This window comes from Schistocerca gregaria, chromosome 3, assembly GCF_023897955.1.
Source record: "Schistocerca gregaria isolate iqSchGreg1 chromosome 3, iqSchGreg1.2, whole genome shotgun sequence".
Taxonomy (NCBI): Eukaryota; Metazoa; Arthropoda; class Insecta; order Orthoptera; family Acrididae; genus Schistocerca; species Schistocerca gregaria.
The window spans coordinates 906,956,081-906,983,810 of NC_064922.1; the positions used below are offsets into that span (position 1 = coordinate 906,956,081).

The following is a 27,730-nucleotide window of genomic DNA, read 5'->3' on the forward strand; positions in this document are numbered from 1 at the left end:
AAAAGTGGTAATTGACTCTAAACAATAAAAAAAATGTAAAGTCTTTGACATGATTACTAGAAAGAACCCATTAGGTTTTTGGTACACAATAAATAATACAAACTGAAATGTTATCAATTCAGTTAAAAACCTTGGGATTACAATTAGAAACAGTTTAAATTGGAAGCACCACATAGAAAATGTAGTGGGAAAGGTGAACCAAAGAATGTCTTATACTGGCAGTACATGTAGAAGATTCATCAAATCTACTAAAGAGACTGCCTGTACTTCACTTGTCTGTCCTTTTTTTGGAATATAGCTGCACTGTGTAGATATGAAGTGCAAAGAAAGGCAGCTTGGTTTGTATTATCATAAAACAAGGGAGAGTCATGAAACAAGGGAGTGTGTTTTGTGGGTATGGTACATGACTTTAGGGTGCCTATTCTTTCAGTCTGCTTTCATGAAGAGTCTCTGTTTACTGTTAACCTGCCATTTCTCTGTGACCACAAAGTGTTTCATTCACACCAATGCCAGTGTATGAAAGATTATTCATATTACCCCTATGTCCATTCTGTATTGAAATTGGTGAAAAGGGAGATGGAAGGAAAACTGTTTTCTTGAACATGCTAATGAATTGCAAGATGAACAGCCATTGCAGGTCCTCGGTGTATCAAAAATCTACTTCTGATTAAAGGAGAAAAGGGAACAGACAACTTATCTCATAATTTAGATTTTGAGTGGTTGATGATCACATAAACAAGACTGAAATGGTTGCTAAGCTTTCATGTAATGAAACTTATCAGAGCTAACTAACAAGGAAGAGGGAGACTGTGTAGAGAACAGTATGATTGTAGATTAATGGAATGAAGTGCAGGCAGTGCCACAGAAGTGAAGATTGGAGGTAGGTGTGAGATGGGCTAGCAGAGTATAAAACCAGAAAGACTGCAGGAATGTGGGTGTGCTCACATATGTAGCTCTGAGAAGTTGGTGTTGATGGTGAGGATACAGGTGACACATGCTGCAAAGCAGCCATGCAAGTCAAGCATGTTGTGCTTTGCAACATCTATTGCCACTGGGTGGTCAACTTTGTTCTTTGCTACAGTTTGACGGTAGCCATCCATTTGGTTTGATAGCTGTTTGACAGTCTTGGCTGTGCAGCAGTCACTGCAGAGTTGGCATATGATACAACTGCTTTCACAGGCAGCCCCACCTCTGATGTGATACCATAGGCCTGTGATGCAACTGGAATAGGATGTGTTAGATGACTGCACAGATCTTGCACCATGTGACAAGAGATTGGGACCAAGACACACAGTGTATTTTGTAGATTGTGGAATACCACTTTGGAGAAGTGGGGAGGATTGTGGGAAAAAGTGTTTATCATTTCAAGGTGTGATAAAAGTTAGTCGAAGCCCTAATGGAGAATATGATGCAGAGTAATACTGAGCACTGGATCTGTGCATGTATATTTGTATTTTTTTGTTAGTCAGTTGATGCTGAGAAAGGATGTAGTCTGAAGACTGTGCTCAATTCTGTCTTGTTTATTTGTCTTTTGAGCAGTCATCACTTAAACTGCACTGCCAGTCTTAATCTGTACTCTTTTCATTATTTGTAGTCTGGCTGGGACTTTTCCAGTAGCCTAGAAACCCAAGAATCCTGCATGCAAAGGATCTTTTTAAACACACCGTTCAAATGACCAAGATTGATCCTGTTGATGCACATCTTAAGATATTATTAAACAATTCTAAGATGTACTAGGTGAAGTAAAGACATTGTTTACCAGCAGAGAAACTTTATTGTGTCTAACCTGTAAATTTATTGCCCTCTTTCGATTTATTTCTGTGTTGTCCAATGCATTGTCTTATACTTTCTGCACCACTATTTAATGTGTATGTCATGAAATACATCACAATTGCTCACAGGGCAAAGAACTTGTATTGCTGCTGAACTTAGATCTGTGTCTGTACTTCACAAGTCGCAATACAGTGAGCTGTAGAGGATGCATAGTGTAGCAGTATAGTCTTGCCACTTCCAGTTTCATGTGAGGAGAAAGTATGGAAAGGATGACTGTCAGTTAAGTATCTATATAAGGCTGTATTCTTTATACGAGATGTATTTGAGAAGGACTAATGTTTTTTCTGACATGCTTTGAAATGTGCAATCTAAACATTTTAAGAATGAGTCTTTGAATGACCCAGAACATATTTCCTCTGCTGTTTCCTACTGTAAATTTTTTAGCATTTGTGTAATGCCAGTATGTTAGCGGAATACATCTGTTGCGAGCCGTGCAGCATGTCTGTAATTTTATTTCTCACTTACATTAGTTCAAGAGTCTCCTAAAGTCTTTGCACTTATTGTCAGTCATCTGTGGGTAATCCTGCTTTTGACAATAATTTCCTGATGATATAAGGTCCCAGAGCACAAATTATTTGAGGACTTGCTCAGAATGCTGCATAGATTTTTTGCCAGGCCATTTATCTCTAACATGAATAATAACCATCTTAACTCAACTGATGACACTTTTACTTCTAAAAATGTCTGTCTAGGACAATACTGTATGTTGTTCAGATTAATAAGAAACATTACGTCTAATCACATACTAGATCTGCTAGTCTGCAAGCACAGATTTTGTTTACTAATAATCAATCAAGAAGTATGTTGGACGCTTCAGGGAAGCCAAGAAACATGACATCAGCTTGGTTTTTGCTATCGATACCCTTTTCGTGGACAAAAGGATCAAATGTTGTTATGTAGTTTCACATTGCCATGAAATAAATCCAGAGGATTTATTTGATATCAAACAAAGGAGAAAAAAAAGTGTATTGAAATATAATCTATAGTTTTACAACTAATTGATTTTACAGTTAATGAGCCTCCTATTTTGTACATTTGTCCTCCAATCTGACTTCGATATTGGATGGTCTGTGTATTTTTCCAAGTCACATGGGTTGCTTTTTATTGCTTCAGAGAAATACTATCAGCACTTCAATGACAGTTACAACATATGGCCAAATAATTTAGGGAATAGTCTTGTTACCTCATAAATTTTAAGCACCTTGATATACTCCTCAAGTTGCTGCTTAAAATGAAGAACAAGACCACAGGAAGTGCTGTCCTCCTGTCTCCAAATAAAATACATTCATCTGCAATGTGGTGTTCTGCCAATAGACCATTGCAACCATCACAGCTACACCTACCTCTACATCTACAGCTATACTCTGCAAATCACTGTAAGGTGCATGGCAGAGGGTACATCCCACCTTCCTGTTCCAGTCACATATGGAGGGCAGGAAGAACGATTGTTTGAATGCCTCTGTGCATGCGGTAATTATTCTAATTTTATTCTCATGATCCCTATGTGAGTGATACATAGGGGATTATAATATATTTCTAGAGTCACCATTTAGAGCTGTATCTTGGAACTTTGGTAACAGACTTTCTTGGGATAGTTTATATCTATTTTCAAGAGTCTTCCAGGTCAGTTCCTTCATTATCTCTGTGACACTCTTTCATTGGTGAAACAAACATGACCATTTGTGCTGACCTTCTGGGTACATTCAATACCTCTTATTCCTATTTGGTATGGGTCTCTCACACTTGAGCAATATTCTTCGAAGGGCCACACAAATGATTTGTAAGCTATCTGCTTTGTAGACTGGTAGCACTTCCCCAGTATTCTACTAATAAACTGAGGTCTACTACCTACTTTACCCATGACCTGTGTGATAATTCCATTTCATATCCCTACACACAGGTATTTGAAGGAGTTGGGGTATTCCAACAGTAACTCATTGATATTATAGTCATAGGATACTATGTTTTTTCCTTTTGTGAACTGCAGAATTTTGCACTTCTGAACAATTAAAGCAAGCTGCCAATCTTTGCATCACTTTGAAATCTTATCAAGAACTGACTGAATATTTATGCAGTTTCTTTCAGATAGTACTTCATTATAGATAAATGCATCATTTGCAAAAAGCCTGATTTACTACTAATATTATCTGCAAGATCATTAATATGAAACATGAACAACAAGGATGCCGACAAACTTCCCTAGGGCACATCAGAAGTTATTCTACATCTGACAATGACTCTTCATTCATGAGAAGATGCTGCGTCCTTCCTGCCAAAAAGTCCCCAACACATTCACAAATTTCACTTGATACCCTGTATGATCATACTTTTGATAATAAGTGTAGGTGTCGTACTGAGTCAAATGCTTTTTCGGAAATCAAGAAATACAACATATACCTGAAAGCCTTGATCCAAAGCTTTCAGTATGTCATGTGAGAAAAGTGCAAGTTGGGTTTCACATGATCAATTTTTTCAAAATCCAAGGTGGTTGTCATTGAGGAGGTAATTTTATTCAAGATATCTCTTTACTTTTGATCTCAGTATATGTTCTAAGGTTCTATAACATATTGATGTAAAGGATACTGGATAGTACTTTTGTGGATGACTTCTACTACCCTTCTTGTAGGCGGGTGTAATCTGTGCTTTTTTTTTTTTTTCCAAGAACTGATCACGGCTTTTTCTTCAAGGGATCTGTGACACTCAGCCACAGATTCGGTATAGAATCTGACAGGGATTCCGTCGGTACCTGGAGCTTTGTTCAATTTTTAACAATTTCAGCTATTACTCAACACCTCTGACACTAGTACTTATTTCATTCATCTTTTCAGTGGTGCGAGGATTAAATTGGGACAGTTCTCCAGGGTCTTGCTTTGTAAAGGAACATTTGAAAACAGAGTAAAGCATTTCAGTTTTTGCTGTGCTACCCTCAATTCCAGTTCCTGTCTTATTCTCTACGGACTGGGCACGAACATTAGTGCCACTAACAGCCTTTATATGTGACTAGAATTTCATTGGGTTCTGTGAAATATCATTTGACAATATTCTTCCACAGTAGTCATTGAAGCCATCATACGTTGCTCTCGTGGTAGCCAAATATGTTTCATTCAGCTAGGTGGATTCTCTCACAGCAGGAGATACCCACACGCCAGAGGATGTCCAATATGAAGGTGTGTTAGTAGCACTTCATGCCACTTTTCTGACTGAGACTGTTCCATGCTGTGCTGTTAGCTTCACTAGCTGCAACTTCTTGTCTCTCACTTCCATCCATTCTTCCTCCCAGTTACCCTAAATGTTGTAAACAAGTGAGTTCACTGTTGATGTTCTGAAGTGCTTTTTCTTGTAGACAGGTTTGATCTGTGCTTTTTCTTCCAAGAACTGCTCATGGCCTTTTCTTCAAGGGATCTATGATAGACTCAGCCACAAATTCAGTATAGAATCTAACAGGGATTCCACTGGATCTGGAGCTTTGTTCAATTTTTTTATAATTTCAGCTTTTACCCAACACCACTGACACTAGTACTAATTAAATTCATCATTTCAGTGGTATCAAGATTAAATTGGGGCACTTTCCTGGGTTTGGCTTTGTAAAGAAACATTTGAAAACATAGTAAAGCATTTCAGTTTTTGCTGTGTTACCCTCAGTTTCAGTTCCTGCCTTATTCACCAGGGAATGGGCACGAACATTAGTGCCACTAACAGCCTTTATATATAAAACAAAGATTCCAAGACCCACCAAGCGGGAAAGCGCCAGTAGACAGGCACAATAAATAAAACACACAAACACACACACAAAATTTCTACCTTTCGCAACCGACGGTTGCTTGTTCAGGAAAGAGGGAAGGAGAGGGAAAGACGAAAGGATGTGGGTTTTAAGGGAGAGGGTAAGGAGTCATTCCAATCCCGGGAGCGGAAAGACTTACCTTAGGGGGAAAAAAGGACAGGTGTACACACACACACACACACACACACACACACACACACACACACACACACACACACATCCATCTGCACATACACAGACACAAGCAGACATTTGTAAAGATAAAGAGTTTGGGCAGAGATGTCAGTCGAGGCAGAAGTACAGAGGCAAAGAAGTTGTTGAAAGACAGGTGAGGTATGAGCGGCGGCAACTTGAAATTAGCGGAGGTTGAGGCCTAGCGGATATCGAGAAGAGAGGATATACTGAAGGGCAATTTCCCATCTCTGGAGTTTGAATAGGTTGGTGTTGGTGGGAAGTATCCAGATAACGTGGACGGTGTAACACTGTGCCAAGATGTGCTGGCCGTGCACCAAGGCATGTTTAGCCACAGGGTATTCTCATTTCGGGGCATAATTTTAGGAAGTCGTATCCCTGCTGGAGAGCCACATTCAGAGTCTGATCTAGTCCCGGGAAGTGTCCTGTCACAAGTGGGGCACTTTTTAGGGTTCTTCTGTGAGAGGTTCTGGGTTTGAGGGGATGAGGAAGTGGCTCTGGTTATTTGCTTCTGTACCAGGTTGGGAGGGTAGTTAATGCGAATGCTGTTTTCAGGTTGTTGGTGAAATGACTCAGGGATTCAGGACTGGAGGAGATTCGTTTGCCATGAAGGCCTAGGCTGTAGGGAAGGGACCATTTGATATGGAATGGGTGGCAGCTGTCATAATGGAGGTACTGTTGCATGTTGGTGTTTTTGATGTGGACGAATGTGTGTAGCTGGCCATTGGACAGATGGAGGTCAACGTCAAGGAAAGTGACATGGGATTTGGAGTAGGACCAGGTGAATCTGATGGAACCAAAGGAGTTGAGGTTGGAGAGGAAATTCTGGAGATGTTCTTCACTGTGAGTCCAGATCATGAAGATGTCATCAATAAATCTGTACCAAACTTTGGGTTGGCAGGCTTAGGTTACCAAGAAGGCTTCCTCTAAGCAACCCATAAATAGGTTGGCATACGAGGGGGCCATCCTGGTATCCATGGCTGTTCCCTTTAATTGTTGGTCTGTCTGGTTCCATCAGATTCACCTGGTCCTACTCCAAATCCCATACCACTTTCCTTGACGTTGACCTCCATCTGTCCAATGGCCAGCTTCACACATTCGTCCACATCAAACCCACCAACAAGCAACAGTATCTCCATTATGACAGCTGCCACCCATTCCATATCAAACGGTCCCTTCCCTACAGCCTAGGCCTTCGTGGCAAACGAATCTGCTCCAGTCCTGAATCCCTGAGCCATTACACCAACAACCTGAAAACAGCTTTCGCATTAACTACCCTCCCAACCTGGTACAGAAGCAAATAACCAGAGCCACTTCCTCATCCCCTCAAACCCAGAACCTCTCACAGAAGAACCCCAAAAGTGCCCCACTTGTGACAGGATACTTCCCGGGACTGGATCAGACTCTGAATGTGGCTCTCCAGCAGGGATACGACTTCCTAAAATCCTGCCCCGAAATGAGATCCATCCTTCATGAAATCCTCCCCACTCCACCAAGAGTGTCTTTCCGCCATCCACCTAACCTTCATAACCTCTTGGTTCATCCCTATGAAATCCCCAAACCACCTTCCCTACCCTCTGGCTCCTACCCTTGTAAACCCCCTGGTGTAAAACCTGTTCTATGCAACCTCCCACCACCACCTACTCCAGTCCTGTAACCCGGAAGGTGTACACGATCAAAGGCAGAGCCACGTGTGAAAGCACCCACATGATTTACCAACTGACCTGCCTACACTGTGACGCTTTCTATGTGGGAATGACCAGCAACAAACTGTCCATTCGCATGAATGGACACAGGCAGACAGTGTTTGTTGGTAATGAGGGTCACCCTGTGGCTAAACATGCCTTGGTGCACGGCCAGCACATCTTGGCACAGTGTTACACCGTCCACGTTATCTGGATACTTCCCACCAACACCAAACTATCCGAACTCCGGAGATGGGAAATTGCCCTTAAGTATATCCTCTCTTCTCGATATCCGCCAGGCCTCAACCTCCGCTAATTTCAAGTTGCCGCCGCTCATACCTCACCTGTCTTTCAACAACTTTCAACAACTTCTTTGCCTCTGTACTTCAGCCTCGACTGGCATCTCTGCCCGAACTCTTTGCCTTTACAAATGTCTGCTTGTGTCTGTGTATGTGCGGATGGATATGTGTGTGTGTACACCTGTCCTTTTTTCCCCCTAAGGTAAGTCTTTCCGCTCCCGGGAAAAACAAAGATTCCAAGACTTACCAAGCGGGAGTCTTTGCTTTTAATATATATATTAAAAACAAAGATACCAAGATGAAAGGATATTGAAATATGTCTGCTTGTGTCTGTGTATGTATGGATGGATATGCGTGTGTATGTGTGTGCGTGAGTATATACCTATCCTTTTTTCCCCCTAAGGTAAGTCTTTCTGCTCCCGGGATTGGAATGACTCCTTATCCTCTCCTTTAAAACCCGCATCCTTTCATCTTTCCTTTTCCTTCCCTCTTTCCTGACGAAGCAGCCGCCGGTTGCGAAAGCTCAAATTCTGTGTGTGTGTTTGTGTGTTTTATTCATTGTGCCTATCTACCGGCACTTTCCCGCTTGGTAAGTCTTGGAATCCTTGTTTTTAATATATTTTTCCCATGCTTTCTATTTTATTTACATCATCATTATATATATATGACCAGAATTGCCTTTGCCTCTGAAGCATAGACAATGAATTCTTATGGGTATTGTATCTTGAGGACAAATTTGGGACAAGTCACAAAAAGCCTGTGTTTTTCTCCTGTTTAGACACATCGGTGTAGGCTGGCATATGTTTATGGTGTCGGTTAAAAGTATTGGAAAATACAGTTTAAAACTGTAATAAAGATTACTGTGTCTCTTGTACTTACTTGATAAGCTCCAAACACTCACATCGCAAAAGACTTGGTAATATCGAGAAATCATCAGGACAACAACGAGAAATCATCAGGACAACAACAATCTGCCACACAGAAAATTTGTTTCGGCCATTGACCTTACTGCAACTAAAATAAAGAAATTGGTTGTGACACAGTTCATTCATCTGCTTATTTGTATTCTATGTTAACAAAGACTTTAGATGTTTATGACTCATGACACCCAGATAATCACAGTCAGTACTTACTAAGTGTTACATGGAAATGTCCGTCAGACATTTAACATACTAATGATGGAAAACTTAATAAATTACAGTTAATAGAAGTGGTAGTGCAGGTGCCAATTCTCACTCATTTGGTCCACTGCAATTCAGGTTCGTGGTTAGATTTGCAGTAAAATGAATTAAGAAGGGGATGGTTGTGATCCTTCATTAATACATGTAGCATTAGCTCATGCTAATTCCAGCCTTTCCTCTGTGATATTCTGATGTTATCAATAAATGATGACAGATTATAATCCATATGACTTGTTCTGAAGAGGATGGATATTACCATTAAAACCTTGGATTTCACTGCAGAATGAAACAGCTAAAATGCAGAGGATAACTGTGTGGTACTGTTTCTCTCACTATTATCATCATTTTAGATTCCAGGTAGCACTTCCACTTCCATATTAACATTTTTATTTGTAGATGTTTTTAATGTTTGGATATCTTGCTGATTTTCTTCTTTGGTGTGCTGTTCAGTTTGTGGATTGAATGCTTACATTTTACTTTGTGCAGAGTACCTCAGTGGTGGCGCTGTGGTGCATGACTTTTCCGGGCAGTTGCTGGCGGGCTGTCCTCGTTGTGGCCGCCAGTACCCTAGCAAACGGTCACTCGTCAGGCATGTTCGTTATGTGTGTGGAAAGGAACCGCAGCTTCAGTGTCCATACTGTCCCCACAGGAGCAAGTTTGCCAGTAACCTCAACCAACACATACTGGCAATCCATCCTGGAAGATCGCTCACTCAGTGGAAATTCCCACGCAGCAAGCCTGTCCATTTTATGCTGTGAACTCTGGCTTACAGCTTTCAATGTAAATTTTTAGCCATTGTTATTGAAAATGCAGATGATTATTAAGCTAATTGGTATACTAGTTTATATTGAAATGCTTTCTGCTACTTATTGTAAAATAAAACAAAGAAGCCTCCATGGTTGAATGTTCAGGCTATTTTTGAAATGAACTGCTATTTTGTTGTTCTGTAGTGTATCAACCATCTTTTGTCCCTACATTTTTGTTTGTTAGCATTCATGTATCCTCTTCCAAAGTAAATATTACTTGGAGTAATGCTGTGAGCATTAGCTTTTTTTCTCGTTACTTAGACTATTATTTTTCTATTTGTATAAAAAATGCACATTTTCAAATGGGAAAATGTTATCATCGTCCCAGACTGAAATTCGACTGCCCAGACTAAAGTTACTATGAATGGCATGTGTTCATTTTTATTTTTGAGGATGATGATCATCATAATGTCTCATTTGTAACACTTCATTTTGAATTACACTGCTGTATGCGTTTAGAATTTTGTAGGTGTCATGGGAGGGGGCTGCTGGTCAGTTATTAGCAGCATGTTGCTCCCACCACAATATCTGTGTGATATGATACGAGTGAAGTGCACACATTATTTGGCTAGTAAGGAATGTTAAGATTTCACTTAAAATCAGAATAATTTAAGAAATCTGTAATATAAAAAAGCGAACACACAAAAAGTGAGGAGTTAAAAAGTCTTCAGAAAAACAAATACATGATACTAACAAGCTCCCAAAAGAGACAGCATTCGTTTACTGTAAACTACTGTATAACAATAACAAATAATAACTAGTGATAATATACTCCCACTAATATGGAACTCGGATCTAGATTTTTGTATATACAAGGATATTCATAGGTATCTTGGGCATTTCAGGAGATGATTGTGCAAAAAACTACAATACACAGAAAAATTACATATGTCAGTGGACAGAGCATCTTTCCAAGTTTCAATTCATAATGTGTGTCATGGCATAGTTGCAGAGTGTACCACTAGGGGGCAGATGTCTCAAAACATGTAGACAATTCATCTGCTCTATGTTGTTGTGTCAAATTAATTTGTGCCTGCAGATAGGTAGCCCAGTAAACATGTTTCCAGGCATGGGCAGCTGTCTTTTTGCACACGTGCAAGAATGTCATATATGTGTATTGACCCATATTCAGCACCTATAATGTCTCGAGGTATTTTAGTTTTAGTACAGTCATCTTCTGAAACCGGGGAGATGCCTATGAATAACCATGTATTTGCATAGACACTATACACTGGGGTGGCAAAAGTTATGGGATACCTCCTAATATTCATCTTCTGAAACTCTGGAGATGCTTATAAATAACGTGCGTTTACATATACACTATACACTGGGGTGACAAAAGTCACTCCTCCTAACATTGTGTTGGACCTCCTTTTTCCAGCGTAGTGCAGCAACTTGATGTAGCATGGACTCTACAAGTCAATGGAAGTCCCCTGCAGAAATATTGAGTCATACTGCCAACCATAATTGTGAAAATATTGCTGGTGCAGGATTATGTCCCATAAATGTTCAATGGGATTCATGTCAGGGAATCTGGGTGGCCAAATCATTCACTCTAATTTTCCAGAATGCCCTTAAAACCAACCACAAACAGTTGTAGCTCGGTGACATGGAACATTCTCATCCATAAAAATTCCATCGTTGTTTGGAAGCATGAAGTTCATGAAAGTCAATGATAGGTTCAGTTGGACCAAAGGACCCAGTCCATCCCACTCTATTCCATGTAAACACAGCCCACTCCATTAGGGAGTCACCACCAGATTGCACAGTGCTTTGTTGACAACTTAGGTCCATGGCTTCATGTGATCTTTGCCACACTTGAACCATATGATCAACTCTTACCAACTGAAATGGGGACTATCTGACCTGGCCACAGTTTTTGAGTCTTTTAGGGTGCAACCCATCAATACGGTCACGAACACGGGATAGATGCTGCAGGCGATGTCATGCAATTAGTGAAGGCACTCATGTTGGTCATCTGCTTCCATCACCCATAGACACCAAATTTGGGTGCTTTGTCCTAATGGATACTTTTATCGTATGTCCCACTTTGATAGCTCCACCAATGCACTGCCCTTTTGCACCTTATATACACAATATGTACATATCCCTATCCCATGGTTATTGTCACCTCAGTGAATTTTAGGAACTAAGAAGCTACTTTGGTGGGGGAATCCAATGCACTTCCTCTTACATTACTCAGCTGCACTTTGTATCTCCTACTTAATTGCAAACACTTATGTAACTTGAGTGATTTCAGAGTACACTATCAGCTGTCTCTATGGCGGGAAAGTTAAAAATCTGCGTAATGTGAACACTAGTGTTATCTGGAATATACATCTTAGGAGTCCTAATATTTTGATAAATTAAAGAAGCAGTTGATATGGGGTACTCTTATTCTGTGTTTTGGTTTACCAGGTGATTTCTAATTTCCTGTCTGATATCTCCTGGCAACCTTTTATAGACTTTAGCACAAGAATGTAAAACTTCACTCAGAATCTGGATAACCTACATAGAAAGAATTTATGCTTCCAGTGTAGTAGTGCATGAACAGAATGTGATTAGAATCAATAATTTTCTAATTTATTTATCAATATATTTTTATCTAAGAGATTTTTAATAATTGAAGAACATGTGCTAAGAATCAAAAGTTTCACAGTTTTGAAGGTAGCTTACTGTTCCCCCCCCCCCCCCCACCCCCCACCCCCCCCACACGCTATTAACTTGACCTTCGTGTCCTTGTTCAGGAACAGTATGATTCATTTCTTATGGTGAAGTATAGGTACCCTAAGATAAACAAAATTCTGTGGGTTAGCCAAGCCAATCAATTTAAACACTGAAGATATCACAGTATGCTATAAATAATCATTACAATTCAGTCAGTGAAACAGGTTGTGACACCCATTCACTGGTGTCATATAAAATATAGTTCACTGTATTTACCTTTAATATATATTTTTACATGTCTTTGGCTTGTAACCGAATTGGCATATTCTTTCAAATGCTTGTTTTGAGCCAGTCACTGGTACTGTTCCTGTCTCATATCCTTCTGAATATTATGTGTCAGCCTTTTATTTAGCTACTTTTCCTATGTACATAGGTGAAATACATTGATCAGTTTCATTTTGAGTCCTGATATGAAATATAGTTTGAATTTTTTAACAAGTTTGATGGAAGAGAACAGTCTGGAGCAGAGTGGGCAATCTCTTCAGGGAACTAAATATATGCTGTTGATTAGAAATTATCCATAGTACCCTTTCTTATCTGATGATACATGGGAGTGAACTTCTAATGGTTGGAAGGTAAGGAAGGCAATTTGTGAGTTGTGCCTCAAGTGCATCCTCCATGAAAGAAACTGTGACAGCACAAAAGCATTTTTTCTGATATACACAAAGTCTTTTTTTCTGTATCAGACTTTTAGCAACTATACCCTCATTTGCTACTTTAATTTCATAAGACATTAAATTGGACCATGTCTTTGATAGTTTGTTTGTCCTATGTACAAGTATTGAATTCTGTCCCTATAGATGATTGCTGCACATTGTTGTTACACAACATTTAAATTATTTTGAGGAATGTCTTTGCAAGCTTTATTAGGCATGTCTTCATTTAGGTAGTGTGAGTTAATATCGCAAAAAGCCTCAAACTGTGTAAGATCACTGGATATTACAAATTGGATAGCAGTTTTGATGCAGATGTTGGTGGATTTACAGTATTTTATCAATGATAATGATGACTTCCTTGGCTGTGAATTGAACTACATTGAAAAGCACAGCAACTAGCTTCTTTTTAAAATATGTAGGCCAAAGTTAGTCGTAGATTTTCACCTATTTTCAACTGACATATTACTATTACGTAATCTGTCATCATTATTTTTACAACAACTATTTTTTAAATGCTGCAGTGCCTTTTCTTCTCTATTGTATTGTTTCAGTATTATGTAGACCCACATATCACACCCACTTTTACATATATGTTGTCAAGTTGTTCATACAAAAAGTATAGTACGAGGGTTGTACCAAAAGTAAGGTTCCTATATTTTTTACAAATAGAAAATATTGCTTATTGTTATTAATTTGTGTTGTTGTTGTGGTTTTCAGTCCAGAGACTGGTTTGATGCAGCTCTCCATGCTACTCTATCCTGTGCAATCTTCTGCATCTCCCAGTACCTACTGCGACTTACGTCCTTCTGAATCTGTTTAGTGTATTCATCTCTTGGTCTCCCTCTACAGTTTTTACCCTCCACACTGCCCTCCAATACTAAATTGGTGATCCCTTGATGCCTCAGAATATGTCCTACCAGTCGATCCCTTCTTCTAATCAAGTTGTGCCACAAATTTCCCTTCTCACCAAATTCTATGAATACCTCCTCATTAGTTATGTGATCTACCCATCTAATCTTCAGCATTCTTCTGTAGCACCACATTTAGAAAGCTTCTATTCTCTTCTTGTCTAAACTATTTATAGTCCACATTTCACTTCCATACATAGCTACACTCCATACACATACTTTCAGAAACAACTTCCTTACATTTAAATCTATACTTGATGTTAACAAATTTCTCTTCTTCTGAAATGCTTTCCTTGCCATTGCCAGTCTACATTTTATATCCTCTCTACTTCGACCATCATCAGTTATTTTGCTCCCCCAATAGCAAAACTCCTTTACTACTTTAAGTGTCTCATTTCCTAATCTAATTCCCTCAGCATCACCTGACTTAATTCGACTACATTCCATTAGCCTCGTTTTGCTTTTGTTGATGTTCATCTTATATCCTCCTTTCAAGACACTGTACATTCTGTTCAGCTGCTCTTCCAGGTCATTTGCTGTCTCTGACAGAATTACAATGTCATTGGTGAACCTCAAAGTTTTTATTTCTTCACCATGGATTTTAATTCCTACTCCACATTTTTCTTTTGTTTCCTTTACTGCTTGCTCAGTATACAGACTGAATAACATCAGGGAGAGGCTACAACCCTGTCTCACTCCCTTCCCAACCACTGCTTCCCTTTCATGCCCCTTGACTCTTATAACTGCTGTCTGGTTTCTGTTCAGATTGTGAATAGCCTTTTGCTCCCTGTATTTTACCCCTGCCACCTTCAGAATTTGAAAGAGAGTATTCCAGTCAACATTGTCAAAAGCTTTCTCTAAGTCTACAAATGCTAGAAATGTAGGTTTGCCTTTCGTTAATCTTTCTTCTAAGATAAGTCGTAGGGTTAGTATTGCCTCATGTGTTCCAACATTTTTATGGAACCCAAATTGATCTTCCCCAAGGTCGGCTTCTACCAGTTTTTCCATTCGTCTGTAAGGAATTCGCGTTAGTATTTTGCAGCTGTGACTTATAAAAATCATAATTTGGTAATTTTCACATCTGTCAACACCTGCTTTCTTTAAGATTGGAATTATTATATTCTTCTTGAAGTCTGAGGGTATTTCGCCTGTCTCGTACATCTTGCTAACTAGATGGTAGAGTTTTGTCAGGACTGGCTCTCCCAAGGCTATCAGTAATTCTAATGGAATGTTGTCTTCTCCCGGGGCCTTGTTTTGAGTTAGGTCTTGCAGTGCTCTGTCCAACTCTTCACGCAATATTATATCTCTCATTTCATCTTCATCTACATCCTCTTCCATTTCCATAATATTGTCCTCAAGAACATCGCTCTTGTATAGACCCTCTATATACTCCTTCCACCTTTCTGCTTTCCCTTCTTTGCTTAGACCTGGGTTTCCATCTGAGCTCTTGGTATTCATACAAGTTCTTCTCTTTCCTCCAAAGGTCTCTTTAATTTTCCCGTAGGCGGTATCTATCTTACCCCTAATGATATATGCCTCTACAGCCTTACACTTGTCCTCTAGCCATCCATGCTTAGCCATTTTGCACTTCGTGTCAATCTCATTTTTGAGACGTTTGTATTCCTTTTTGTCTCCTTCATTTACTGCATTTTGGTATTTTCTCCTTTCATCAATTAAATTCAGTATCTCTTCTGTTACCCAAGGATTTTTACTAGCCCTCATCTTTTTCCTACTTGTTCCTCTGCTGCCTTCACAATTTCATCTCTCAAAGCTACCCATCATTCTTCTACTGTATTTCTTTCCCCCATTCTTGTAAATTGTTCCCTAAGGCTCTCCCTGAAACTCTCTACAATCTCTGGTTCCGTCAGTTCATCCAGATGCCATCTCATTAAATTTCCACCTGCTTGCAGTTTTCTTCAGTTTTAATCTGCTCTTCATAACCAATGGATTGTGGTCAGAGTCCATATCTGCTCCTGGAAAAGGCATACAGTTTAAAAACCGGTTCCTAAATCTCTGTCTTACCATTATATAATCTATCTGAAACCTTCCAGTATCTCCAGGCTTCTTCAATGTATACAATCTTCTTTCATAATTCTTGAACCAAGTTTTACTGTGATTAAGTTATGCTCTGTGCAACATTCTACCAGGCGGCTTCCTCTTTCATTCCTTATCCCCATTCCATATTCACCTACTACATTTCCTTCTCTTCCTTTTCCTACTATTTGAATTCCAGGCACTCATGACTATTAAATGTTCATCTCCTTTCATTATCTGAATAATTTCTTTTATCTCATCATACATTTCATTAATCCCTTCATCATCTGTGGAGCTAGTTGGCATATAAACTTGTACTACTGTGGAAGGTGTGGGTTTCGTATGTATCTTGGCACAGTCATGTGTTCACTATGCTGTTTTTCTTTTTTTAGCTTACCCACCTTCCTATTTTTTTTATTCATTATTAAACCTACTCCTGCATTACCGCAATTTGATTTTGTACTTATAACCCTGTATTCACCTGACCAGAAGTCTTGTTCCACCTGCCACCGAACTTCACTAATTTCCACTATATGTAAGTTTTAACCTATCCATTTCCCTTTTTAAATTTTCTAACCTACCTGTCTGATTAAGGGATCTGACATTCCACGGTCCGACCCGTAGAATGCCAGTTTGCTTTCTCCTGATGACGTCCTCTTGAGTAGTCGCCGACCGGAGATCTGAATGGGGGTCTATTTTACCTCCGGAATATTTTACCAAAGAGGACTCCATCATCATTTAATCATACAGTAAAGCTGCATGCCCTCAGGAAAAATTATGGCTGTAGTTTCCCCTTGCTTTCAGCCGTTCGCAGTAGCAGCACAGCAAGACCGTTTTGGTTAGTGTTACAAGGCCAGGTCAGTCGATCATCCATACTGTTGCCCCTGCAACTGCTGAAAAGGTTGCTGCCCCTCTTCAGGAACCACATGTTTGTCTGGCCTCTCTATAGCTACTCCTTTGTCGTGGCTGCACCTGCAGTATGGCCATTTGTATTGCTGAGGCACGCAAGCCTCCCCACCAATGGCAAGGTCCATGGTTCATGGGGGGGGAGGGGCAGGATTAATTTATACATTGTTGAAAAGATTTCACTGTTGACGTTTTGTCAACAGTCTCCAATTTTTTCGACACACTTATGAAGGCGGTGCTCCAAATTTTGTATTCCTAAGTCGAAGTTCTCTCCCGCCAACCTGTTGAGTAAGCATGTGACCTCTGCTCGGGCTTCATCATCACACTTGAAGTGTTTGCCATCTAAGTGTTCCTTTAACTTGGAGAAGAGGTGATAATCGCTGGGTCTATGTCCGAACTGTACGAGGGATGGGGCATAACAGTCCACCCAAATTTCTTCAAAAGCTCCTGTGTTTGACAAGCAACTTGGGATTGAGCTTTGTCGTGTAGAAGTACTACTCCTGCCTTCAATTATCCTCTACGGCGATTCTGGATTGCTCGCCGGAGTTTGGCCAATCTTTTCACAATATCTGTCTGAGTTTATTGCTGTCCCAGGTTGACCGAGCGAGGTGGCTCAGTGGTTAGCACACTTGACTCGCATTCGGGAGGACAGCATTTCAATCCCGCGTCCGACCATCCTGATTTAGGTTTTCTGCTCTTTCCCTAAATCGCTCCGGGCAAATGCTGAGATGGTTTCTTTGAAAGGGCATGGCCGACTTCCTTCCCCATTGTTCCCTAATCCGATGAGACTGGTGACCTCACTGTTTGTTCTCTTCCCCCAAACAACCCAACCCAACTCATCCCAGGTTGCATGAAACTGATGAGGAGTACCCCTTTCCAATCCCAAAACACAGTCGCCATAACCTTTCCTGCTGGCTGTGTGTGTTTGTTTGTTTGAATTTCTTTGGTGGCGGTTAACCGGAGTACTATCACTGATTGTTGTTTTGTTTCGGGGGTGTAATGAAACACCCACGTTTCATCTCCCATGACAGCTTCTTATTGCCTCCCCCCTCACAATGTTGGAGAAACTTGCGAGCACAGTAAAGGCATTGCTCCTTGTGTCCATCAGTTAGCATCTAGGGAACCCAGCGAGCAAACACCTTGCAATGACCCAACGTTTCTGTTAAAAGTTCTTTCATTTGTGCCATGGGAAGCTTCAGAATTGTGTTCAACAAGTTCACGGACAGTGACCCGTGAATCTTTGAGCAGCTCACTGTTGATCTTCTGGACCGGTGGTCTTCCACTCCGTTTTTCATCGTGGACTTTTGTGCAACCCTTGGCAAAAGCCCTGCACCATTTGTGGATGTACTGAACGGTCATGTACTCATGGGGGGTAACTTTCTTGCATAGAGAAACTGGATTATTGCTTGAACCTCGCACTTGGCAGTAGGGGTGATCAACAGTTCCATCTCTGACAGCTGCCATGTCAACACTGAGTGACGTAGCGAATTGTGGGTGGATGGGCTGGGAGTGGGGGTAACCAGTGCGCACAGCAGTGCTGTTAGATTTTGCGTAGCACCTTCCTTCATTGCTGTAGCTCATTGGGTACCTTACTTTTGGTACAATCCTCATATATTTGATCTCTAAAAGATTGGGAATACAGTGTTAGATTTCTCCGCATGTAGGATATTTGTAGTGGCTGAAAAAGTGTACAGTTTAAGCAACAAATGCCATACACAGTAATGATGAGTGTTGTCCTACTGTCTGAGCACGTAATTATTTTAAAGTTTACAGCTTGAGCCTCACAGCAGTTATGAAACCTTAAACTCTAGTTTTTATTTTAATATTGCAGAAAATAGTGCTTCACATAAAGTATATGCAGGGAAACAGGAAAGAGAAAATGAAGATATCTACAAAAGAACAAAGAACATGAAATGTTTACATCTTTCAGAAGGTTTCTTGCTTAGCACGGATAGAGTCTTGAGGAGAGGTTATAAGATGAAAATAAAGTAAACTGAGGATTACAAATGTAGTCAATTTAATATCATACGATACTAGTAGAATTAGATTACGAAGTAAGATATTAAACACACAGATAAGTTTTGCTATTTGGGCAGCAAAATAACTAATGACAACAGAAGTGAAGATAATATAAAATTCTAACTGAAAAAAGAAGGAAGTAAGTCTGAAAAAGACACATACATTAATGTTGAATATAATTTTAAGTCTTTCCTGGAGGTATTTGTCTGGAAGGTAACTTTCATGGAAGTGAAATATATATAATAAACTAAGATGAGCATAACAGCCTTGGAAATGAGCTATTCAGAAGAAAGTTAGTTACATGAGTAGAACAAGTACCTAACAATGAGGTACAAAATTGAATTGTAGGGAAACATCTTTATGGCAGAATTCACGTAAAATAAGAGGACGGTTGATAGGACACTCCCTGAGGCTTCAAGGGATATTACTTTGGTTATGGAGAGAAGTATGGGGGCTGTAAAAATAGAGATGGAGACCATGGCTTGAATACATTAAGTGGCTTCTAACAGATGTAGGGTGCAGTAGTTATGCAGGTATGAAAAGAACTTTAACAAAATTGATTTGTGTGGAGAGCTGCATCAGACCAAACTTGTGTAAGAATGCTGTGTGTTATGAGCCTGTCATCTTTGTTCTCTAGTGAATGAGTGCATCTTTGCTGTTATAACAATGGTATTTATCCCCAGAAGTGAAAGTACGCCTATGTAAAAGTTTACTAGATGGCTGTGCAGGTATATCAGATTATGAAACTCAAAATATAAGTGTAATATCATACACTATTGCGTTTGAGCACACACACACACACACACACACACACACACGCACACTCTCTCTCTCTCTCTCTCTCTCTCTCTCTGTCTCTCTCTCTCTCTCTTTCTGTCTCTCTCTCTCTCTCTCTCTTCTACTCCTTTCTCTTTCCTATTCCATTTGTGAATTCTGTGCTCAGTATCAGATTGTATTTTGCTGGTTCTACCATTATAGTCATTTTTCAAATTGTATGTGGGAGGAAAAAATGTTTCTGGACACTGCTTAGAACATGCATTCTCAGAACTTTCATTTTACATCTGTCCTGTCTTACAGCTGCCATTTGAGTTGGACAAGTATCTCCATGATGTTCTTGTACGTACTTAATGAATTGATGATGAAATGCTCACTACTATTTTTGAATATTCTCTTCCTCTCAATTAATTGTACTGGGTAACTATAAAATACAGTTCTGTCTGGAGTGTAGGTTAAATCGCTGAAAAGCAATGTGTTTGTGAGTTCATTTTACACAATTGATGGTAGATTCTATTTGAACTGAAGATTGATATTTCACCCTACTGTGAAAGTCAAATCTTTCGAGTGAGTATTTGTAATTCTTACCAATGAATAGCCCCTGTTTCACATCCACAATAGTCACGTACTCTGTGAGAAAAGCAATTGAAGTCAAGAGTAAAATCACAAATCATAGCTTGGCTTGTAAGACATTCCATCTGAGCTTTAAATGCACACAGAAGTAATCTTATGGCAGTTAGGGTAAATAATAGTAATTATTATGTCAGAATGGCCTGAAAAATGTAAAAAGTAAAGAAAGTGGTGACACTTCTCCATCATATGTCACAATGGTAGGACTATTTTTAAAGTACTGAATTTGCAAGCTTGTAGCTATAAAAACACAGTAATAGCACAAGGAGAATGTTGCAGAAGTATGCTAGGTATGTCTGGTAAACATTAGAAAGTTGTGACTGTGTTATTCCTGTTCCCTTTAACGCAAGATAATTATGAAGAAGCTGTGCTCTGATTACCTGTCCTTTTTCAAAATTGAGAGAGAGAGAGAGAGCTATTGTACCAACTAGCTGATTACTATGAGTTTTTCAAGTTATATGATAGTGATGAATGATATTAGTCATGATAACTGGATTTTAATATTGAATTTTTACACACCATGCCATAGAAAATTTTATAACTATGAACGTTGTGGGAACTTCAACTTTAATAACATTATTATCTAAAAATTTCTGGCACATTAAAACTGTGTCTCAGACTGGGACTCGAACACAGAATCTTGCTATTGAGGCATAACAATTATCCGTTCTCACAGCTTTAATTTTACGTGTACCCCTTCTTACTTTCCAACCTTCACATAAGTTGTTCTTTATACCCTCTGGGACTAGCACTCTTGAAATAAAAGGATATTATCGAGAAATGACTTATTCACAGCTTACGGTTTTTTTCCCATAGTGCATCTTTTACTCTACAGTGGAATGTGTACAGTTTTGAAATTTTCTAGCTAATTAAAACTTTGTCTTGCAGGAGATCATTGTGAAATTTAGAGAGTAGGGGATAGGTACTCGCTGACTTAAAGTTCAATAAAAGGCTGACAGACTTGCCTGTATGCTTAGAGCATAAAAGTGTTGTCTACAAAAAGTAAGGTTCCCAGTCTCAGTGTGGTGCACGGTTTTAATCTGGTGTGAAGTTTCTAAACAGTGCACCTTTTCTGTTAAATGATTAGTGTTACTTTGTTTACTTCTCGGCAACAAGCAGATAATTTACTTTCACTATGGGATATGTAGAATTTACAAAGTGGTGTTATATTAACATCACTATTTTCTTGCAGGATTAAAATTACTGCATGCAGTGTTTTCTAGTGAGCTTATTGACATTAATCTCCTTATAATCACATGGGAAATTTTTTTGTAATTGATATTACGTTACAATTAAATGGCAGTAATACCAAGGCATCTTCCAGCGTTTCTGATGCAGAAGAACCATGCTGACCACTGAGTGAGTGACAATTGGCAATGGATTCGCATCACTTCAGGTGAAGGATGAATATGAGGACTGGTCTCTGACTTGCCCATTTGCCTATGAGTGGACAACTGGCTGCTCCTTCAACAAGATCTGAATAGACACACTGGTGGAGGGGTTTGTTAGTTATCGGGAGCTCTGCTGTTAGAGTTATTATGGAGCCCATCAGGTAAATAGCATCTGGAGCTGGAAAGAAGTCCAGTGTGCACTTGGAATGTCTGCCAGGGAATTGGGCTCATCCAAGATGTGGTGTAAGCCTTGCTTGTGGCTATTGAGGGTGCAGGGTGCAGCCATCTTGAAGTTTGACTCATATCAGCAGCAGTGAATCCTGCCACTTGGGTTCTAAGGCCATCTAAGTTCGTATGGACAGCTGGTGGAAGTGGTGAAGACTGCTGGCCTTGCTCTTGGAGTGCAATCAGCACTTAACAATTTGCAGTAGCAGACAAATAATTGACAAGGATGTCATCCAGAGGCTCCATCGATTTTATGAGGTGTTGCTGCAGATTTCTTTATATGTGTTATGGGAGAACTGTAGATTCCCCTTCATAAGTCAGGAGTGCAGTAAAGACAGTACTTGTGGCGTGCACATTGAGGTTCTTTAGGTTAGATGATAGTTTGAGTTCTTCCCATGAATGCTTGTCAGTCAGACTGAAATCAGATTGCCTTCAAAAGTAAAGGTATTTGAAATATCAAAATTTTGAAAGTAAATTGTTGAAGCATTTGTAATCAAGTCCCTGAATTTATTGCCTTCCGCGAAAGCTGTCTCGCTCAAATTATACTTGAAAATGAGAAATGGGTGAAGCTCAAAGTAGAAAGCTCCAAAATATTTAACTAGTTATGGAAAGTATATTAAAAAGACAGGTTAGTTGTCATAATATGATGAGTGTTCATTACACTCAACAAAAATATTGTTTCTATCAAAGTCGAAATTTACTTTAATCATGATGGTATCTGGATGAGAGTAACTGGTCTAGGTGTCAGTGGATCTTTGTGCCAGCTACCTGATTCCACTGTAACAGTTGTAGAATCATTCAAAGAAAGTGTAGACTCATGGAAGTACCTCAGTCTTGTAAGACTAGTTGGAGGGGATTTTAACCTATCTAATATAGACTGGTATATCCATGGATTCATTAGAAATGGTATGCACGGATAATGCTGAGAAGTTATTCTGAATACATTTTTTGAAACTCTCTTTAGAAGCTAGTTCAACAACCACACACTATGGATATGCTTGAGACCTTGTAGCTACATATAGGCATGACCTTATTGACAGTGTCAGTGTAGAGATTGGGATCATTGATAATGGTATCTTCATAGTGACATTAGTAAAGTTAATAAATCCATCAAAAAGGCCAGAGTGTTTTCATGCCGTAGAGAGCTGATACACAGTTGTTAGCATTCTACTTAGACAGTGAATGGACAGCCTTTAATTCCTACATGATCAACATAGAGAAATTGTGGGCCAAGTCTAAACTGATTCTAAATTCATCAGTTATAAAATCCACTACAGTGGTAAAAAGTATTTATTTGTAAGAAGAAAAGCACAGCCTGATTTCAGGACCTGTTTCCTATCTTCAGTTGCGTCTGCATAACACCTATCCTCATTGTTAATGAAAGAAAAGCTAAACAGAAGCAACAGAAATTCTTAGAGAGAAAACTCCTGTACATACATTAAAATGTGAGTCCGTAAAGGATGCGAAATAGTGCATCCCTGGTATATGGCATGAAATGTGATATCCTCTTGAATAGTAGGCCTATGAGAGAGTCTCTCAAAGAGGAGAAGCTACATAAAAGGACATAGGTTGCCAATTAAAAGAGTGGAACCACTGTTAAATGGAATCAAATATAAAGTATTAAAGGCCCAACATCCCTTATCCCCATTACAAAACTTACTATGGTTCGGGCTTAAGGGTGTGCAACACACAAATCTGAATGAAGGTAGATAGGTGGTCATTTGAACACTGAAATGTCCAAAAAAGTGGATTATATGGAGTGTGCGCTGGCAGGCAAGTGTGAAAACACGGTGCAGCCCTCTGAGTTAAGTTTGCGACTGGCCACTATTTTGAAATATTTTAACCCCAGTTATGCATCTGGTATATACTCACATAGTAATGTTTGTACAGGGTTTGTTTTTAAGAATTTTTGTTGGTTCTGTTTAGCTTCTCCTATATTAACAATGTGGATAAGTGTTATTGATATATAATTTTGTAAATGCTCCTCAAGATAGGACATGGGTCGTGATACTGGGTTGTGCTTTCCTTTTTAGTTACAACTGTAATGGATTTTATCATTGATGATGAGTATCAACAGTTGTGGATATCCCATCAAGAGAAACATGTGACTGTAAATTGTGCTGTGGAGAAGTATATACCAAATTAGTGCGTTAAGGATGGAAAAGACCCTCTGTGGTTTAATAAGATGCATGAAGAGCACAACAACTTTCACCATCATATATTAGTGAGAGAGCTCAAGAAAATTCTGGTTTACATAGAATCACTGAGCAGGTTAAAGGTTGCTGTCCAGCCACTTGTTGACCTGTCTGTTGTGGCAGTAGAAGACAGCAAAAGGAAAGGTGAATTTCTAAATTTCGTGTTTAAACAGTCATTTATGCAGGAGGATTGTACAGATGTACCATACATTGACTACCACCCAGACCCCCATATGGAGTCTTTAGTAATAGGAATCCCTGGCATAAAGAAGCAACTGAAAGAATTGAAAACAAATAAGTCACCATTTTCAGATGGAATCTCAGTTCAGTTTTATAGCGAATATCTTTGCCATTTGTCACTTACTTAGTTAGCATTTATTGCAAATCTCTTGGTTAGTGCAAAATTCCAAATGAGACCCCCAATATTACAGATAAATATCTCTAAATCAGTTTGTTACGGAATTCTTGAGCATATTATAATTTCAAGTATAAGAAATTTTCTTGAGACAGAAAAGCTTCTGTACACAAATCAGCGTGTATTTAGAAATCATTGGTTATAAAAGGATCAGTTTGCTCTTTTCTTGCACAATATCCTGTGAACCATGGATTATGGGAAACCAGTGGATTCCATATTCTTAGACATCCAGGAAGCATTTGACACTGTGCCACACTGTAGACAGTGAATGAAGGTCCAAGCGTACAGCTTAGTTCTCACATATGTGAGTGGCTCAAGACTTCCTAAGTGATAGAAACCAGTGCACTGTCCTGGATGGCGGGTATTTATCAGAGACAAGGGTATTGTCAGGAGTGCCACAAGGAAATGTGATAGCGCTCCTCTTGTTGTTACATGTCCTGATACATAGGGTGAGCAGCAATCTGTGATAGTTTTTATATGACACTGTAGTGTAAAGGAAAATGTGGTTGGTGAGTGACTGTAATAGGATACGGGGTGACTTAAATGAAATTTCTATTTGGTGTTGTGAACAGCAGCTTACTAACTGTAGTAAAATGTAGGTTAATCAAATGAAAAGGAAAAATAGTCATGTAATGTTCAAATACAGTATTAGTGGTGTACTGCTTAACATAGCACATGTAGCTTCCTAGACAGCACCAAGAAACCATCAAGTTCAAGTATAATGACCTATCTGACTGGAGGATTGCGGATAACTGTATTTTACACCTTCATAGCATCATATACTGCTAAATGCCTTCCACCATGAGCAACTGACTTAGACATTGACAGATAGTCTTTGCAGTAGTATGAACTCCAGACTGAAACCACTGGGAAATCAATTTAATTCATGACAGCTGAACTGCTTCCCACATCTTGCATAGTCTGGTTGAAGTTGTGTAAAGGCAGTGGTATCTCAGATAAATCCAAGGGTACTGAGTTCAGATGACCTAAAGGGCCATGCTAGCACCTTCATGACTGGAAATTTTGATAGAATTTGTATGCAGTGGCATGATGTACTGTCTTTCCAAAGGGACAGGTGCCTGTTGGTGACAGAGGAGGGAGAGGAAAAAAACAGAAGGATTGATGGCACTTAGGTCAATAGAGCTCAGCAAAGAAATGTATGTGTGTGATTGAACATTAAATTACTGTATGGTCTGCTCATGGGAGACTAAAACAGTGGGAGACTAAAGCAGATGTGTTAGTGACTCCATTTCATTCCATTTAAACAACCTCCACATCACCGTACCTTCAGTAATTGCCTGAACAGAGACCTATAAGCAGGCAGCTTACATGCCACATAGGGTTTTTGACATTCTTGTACTCTGTATTGTATCATTCACAGCAACTCATATCTCTAGATCTTTTTCTGTGATTCTAGTGTCCATTAGTGATGTTCCTGCTTTTGTAACAAAAACGGTGTATCTACTTTTGCAATCTGTGATATTTAGTGCATCCTTCTTTCATCAATTTGTTGTAGCCCTCAGCAGTTGACTGTGGCCAAAGGAATTTCCCCAGATCAACATATTCATGATCTACTTTTGATGAACCAACATGTGAAAAGCACAGTGCCTGAATGACCCCATATATGGCACGTCACCTGAGCTAAGCACTCAACATCTGCCTGTGATCAGATAGTTGGATACAGTGGCCCTTGCCTTTCCTGAGCTCGACCATCTTGTAAATGACCAGTTCAATATCCGACAATATCACAGTTGTGTGACATCCTGAAATTTTAATGGTGGTGAAATGCTCTCTCTACAACACAGCAGCTATCCCCAAAGTAGAATTTACTGACACTATTGACATGCAACTCTATGATCAGGAACTGGATTCCTTCAGATATCTTTAACATACCATCAAAACTGTGATGAAGAAAAGGTCTTCTGCCACTAGGATTCAGTTTTGCTACTGTTGTGTCAGAATTGCCAGTTTGGTGTGATTTAGTGATCTTAGCCAAGATGATGGGTATTATTCAACAATCCCTTCACACAGCCAAACAGTCTCCTATCATAAAGAATCAAGTTCTGTGCTCAGGACAGCACAACACAGAGCCACAAAATGTTCTTCAAACACCATTGTGGCTCCACATGCCACAAAAATGCCACATATTTGTATTTAGTGATGCTTTCGTCATCACATGTGTGATTTGCTTCTGGGGTTGACTCTCAAAAAATGCCATTTAAAATCAAAACTCCAGGTAACAATATCCATAAAGACTGAGGCACATGGAACTGCACATATTGGAAATGAACTTTCACAAAGTTAAAGTGGCATGTAAAATAAAATGGCGTTATGGCTACACACAACTAATGTCGCTTCTACAGTACTGCTGTGATTCCAGTAGCTACAAGACAAACGTATCTCTTAGCAGTGGTAGAGTAGAGTTCACCCAAAAACTTGTGGAGAGTCTTGTGTCTTTCCCACTTCAACAACTTAGACAACATGTAGGTTAACACATGATTAATTTGAGCTCTTACCTGAAACATAATTCACAAATATTGTCATACATGATTCAGGCAATGTGAATCCAAACTTCTATTGGTAGCTTATTTATCACAGTTTATTAACAAAATATATTCATTCATCACATTCTGTAGATGTCAGCTACAAGGAGAATGTCCATGTGCAATGAGTCAAGATATATGGTAACAAAAGACAAGTGATATGTAGAAACTTAACTGTACATTGTACTGATCATAAATTATCACTTTGCTGCTTAATGGTATTTTTGCTTATGACTACTAAATGTAACCTAGTACATTACAAGCAAAGCCAGTTCTTTCAATAGAACAGTTGTTTCTTCAGTTCTGTTAAATGACTAGTATTTATTTGCTACTGGTAGCTTAATATTTACTTGGTTACATCAACATTGTTCAAGAAAATACACTGTGGGTGGTGGTGGGGAGGTGGGGGGGGGGGGGGGCTGGAACACCCTCAAGGACAATCTCATTTTATTGACAAGTGAAGTAACAGGTAATTCTTCATTGTTGGAGTATATAATAACAGATTCAAACCAAGTGAAACACGTGTCACA

The 27,730-nt window shown here is 39.4% G+C and overlaps 1 protein-coding gene across 4 annotated transcripts in view; it reads left to right on the forward strand.

Annotated features, from left to right (window-relative positions):
* Positions 1–27,730, forward strand: part of LOC126355237 (uncharacterized) — a 141,451-nt gene that overhangs the window by 108,263 nt on the left and 5,458 nt on the right. For 2 of the 4 annotated variants that reach the window (XR_007565491.1, XM_050005519.1), the window contains one exon: positions 9,458–9,899. Coding sequence is in view for 2 of the 4 variants with exons in the window: in XM_050005519.1 (XP_049861476.1) it covers positions 9,458–9,729 (272 nt within the window). In the remaining 2 variants the exon portion in view is untranslated. Of the gene's footprint in view, positions 1–7,931; positions 9,900–27,730 lie in introns of those variants that run through there. The other 2 variants (XM_050005518.1, XR_007565492.1) reach the window with 2 other exon arrangements.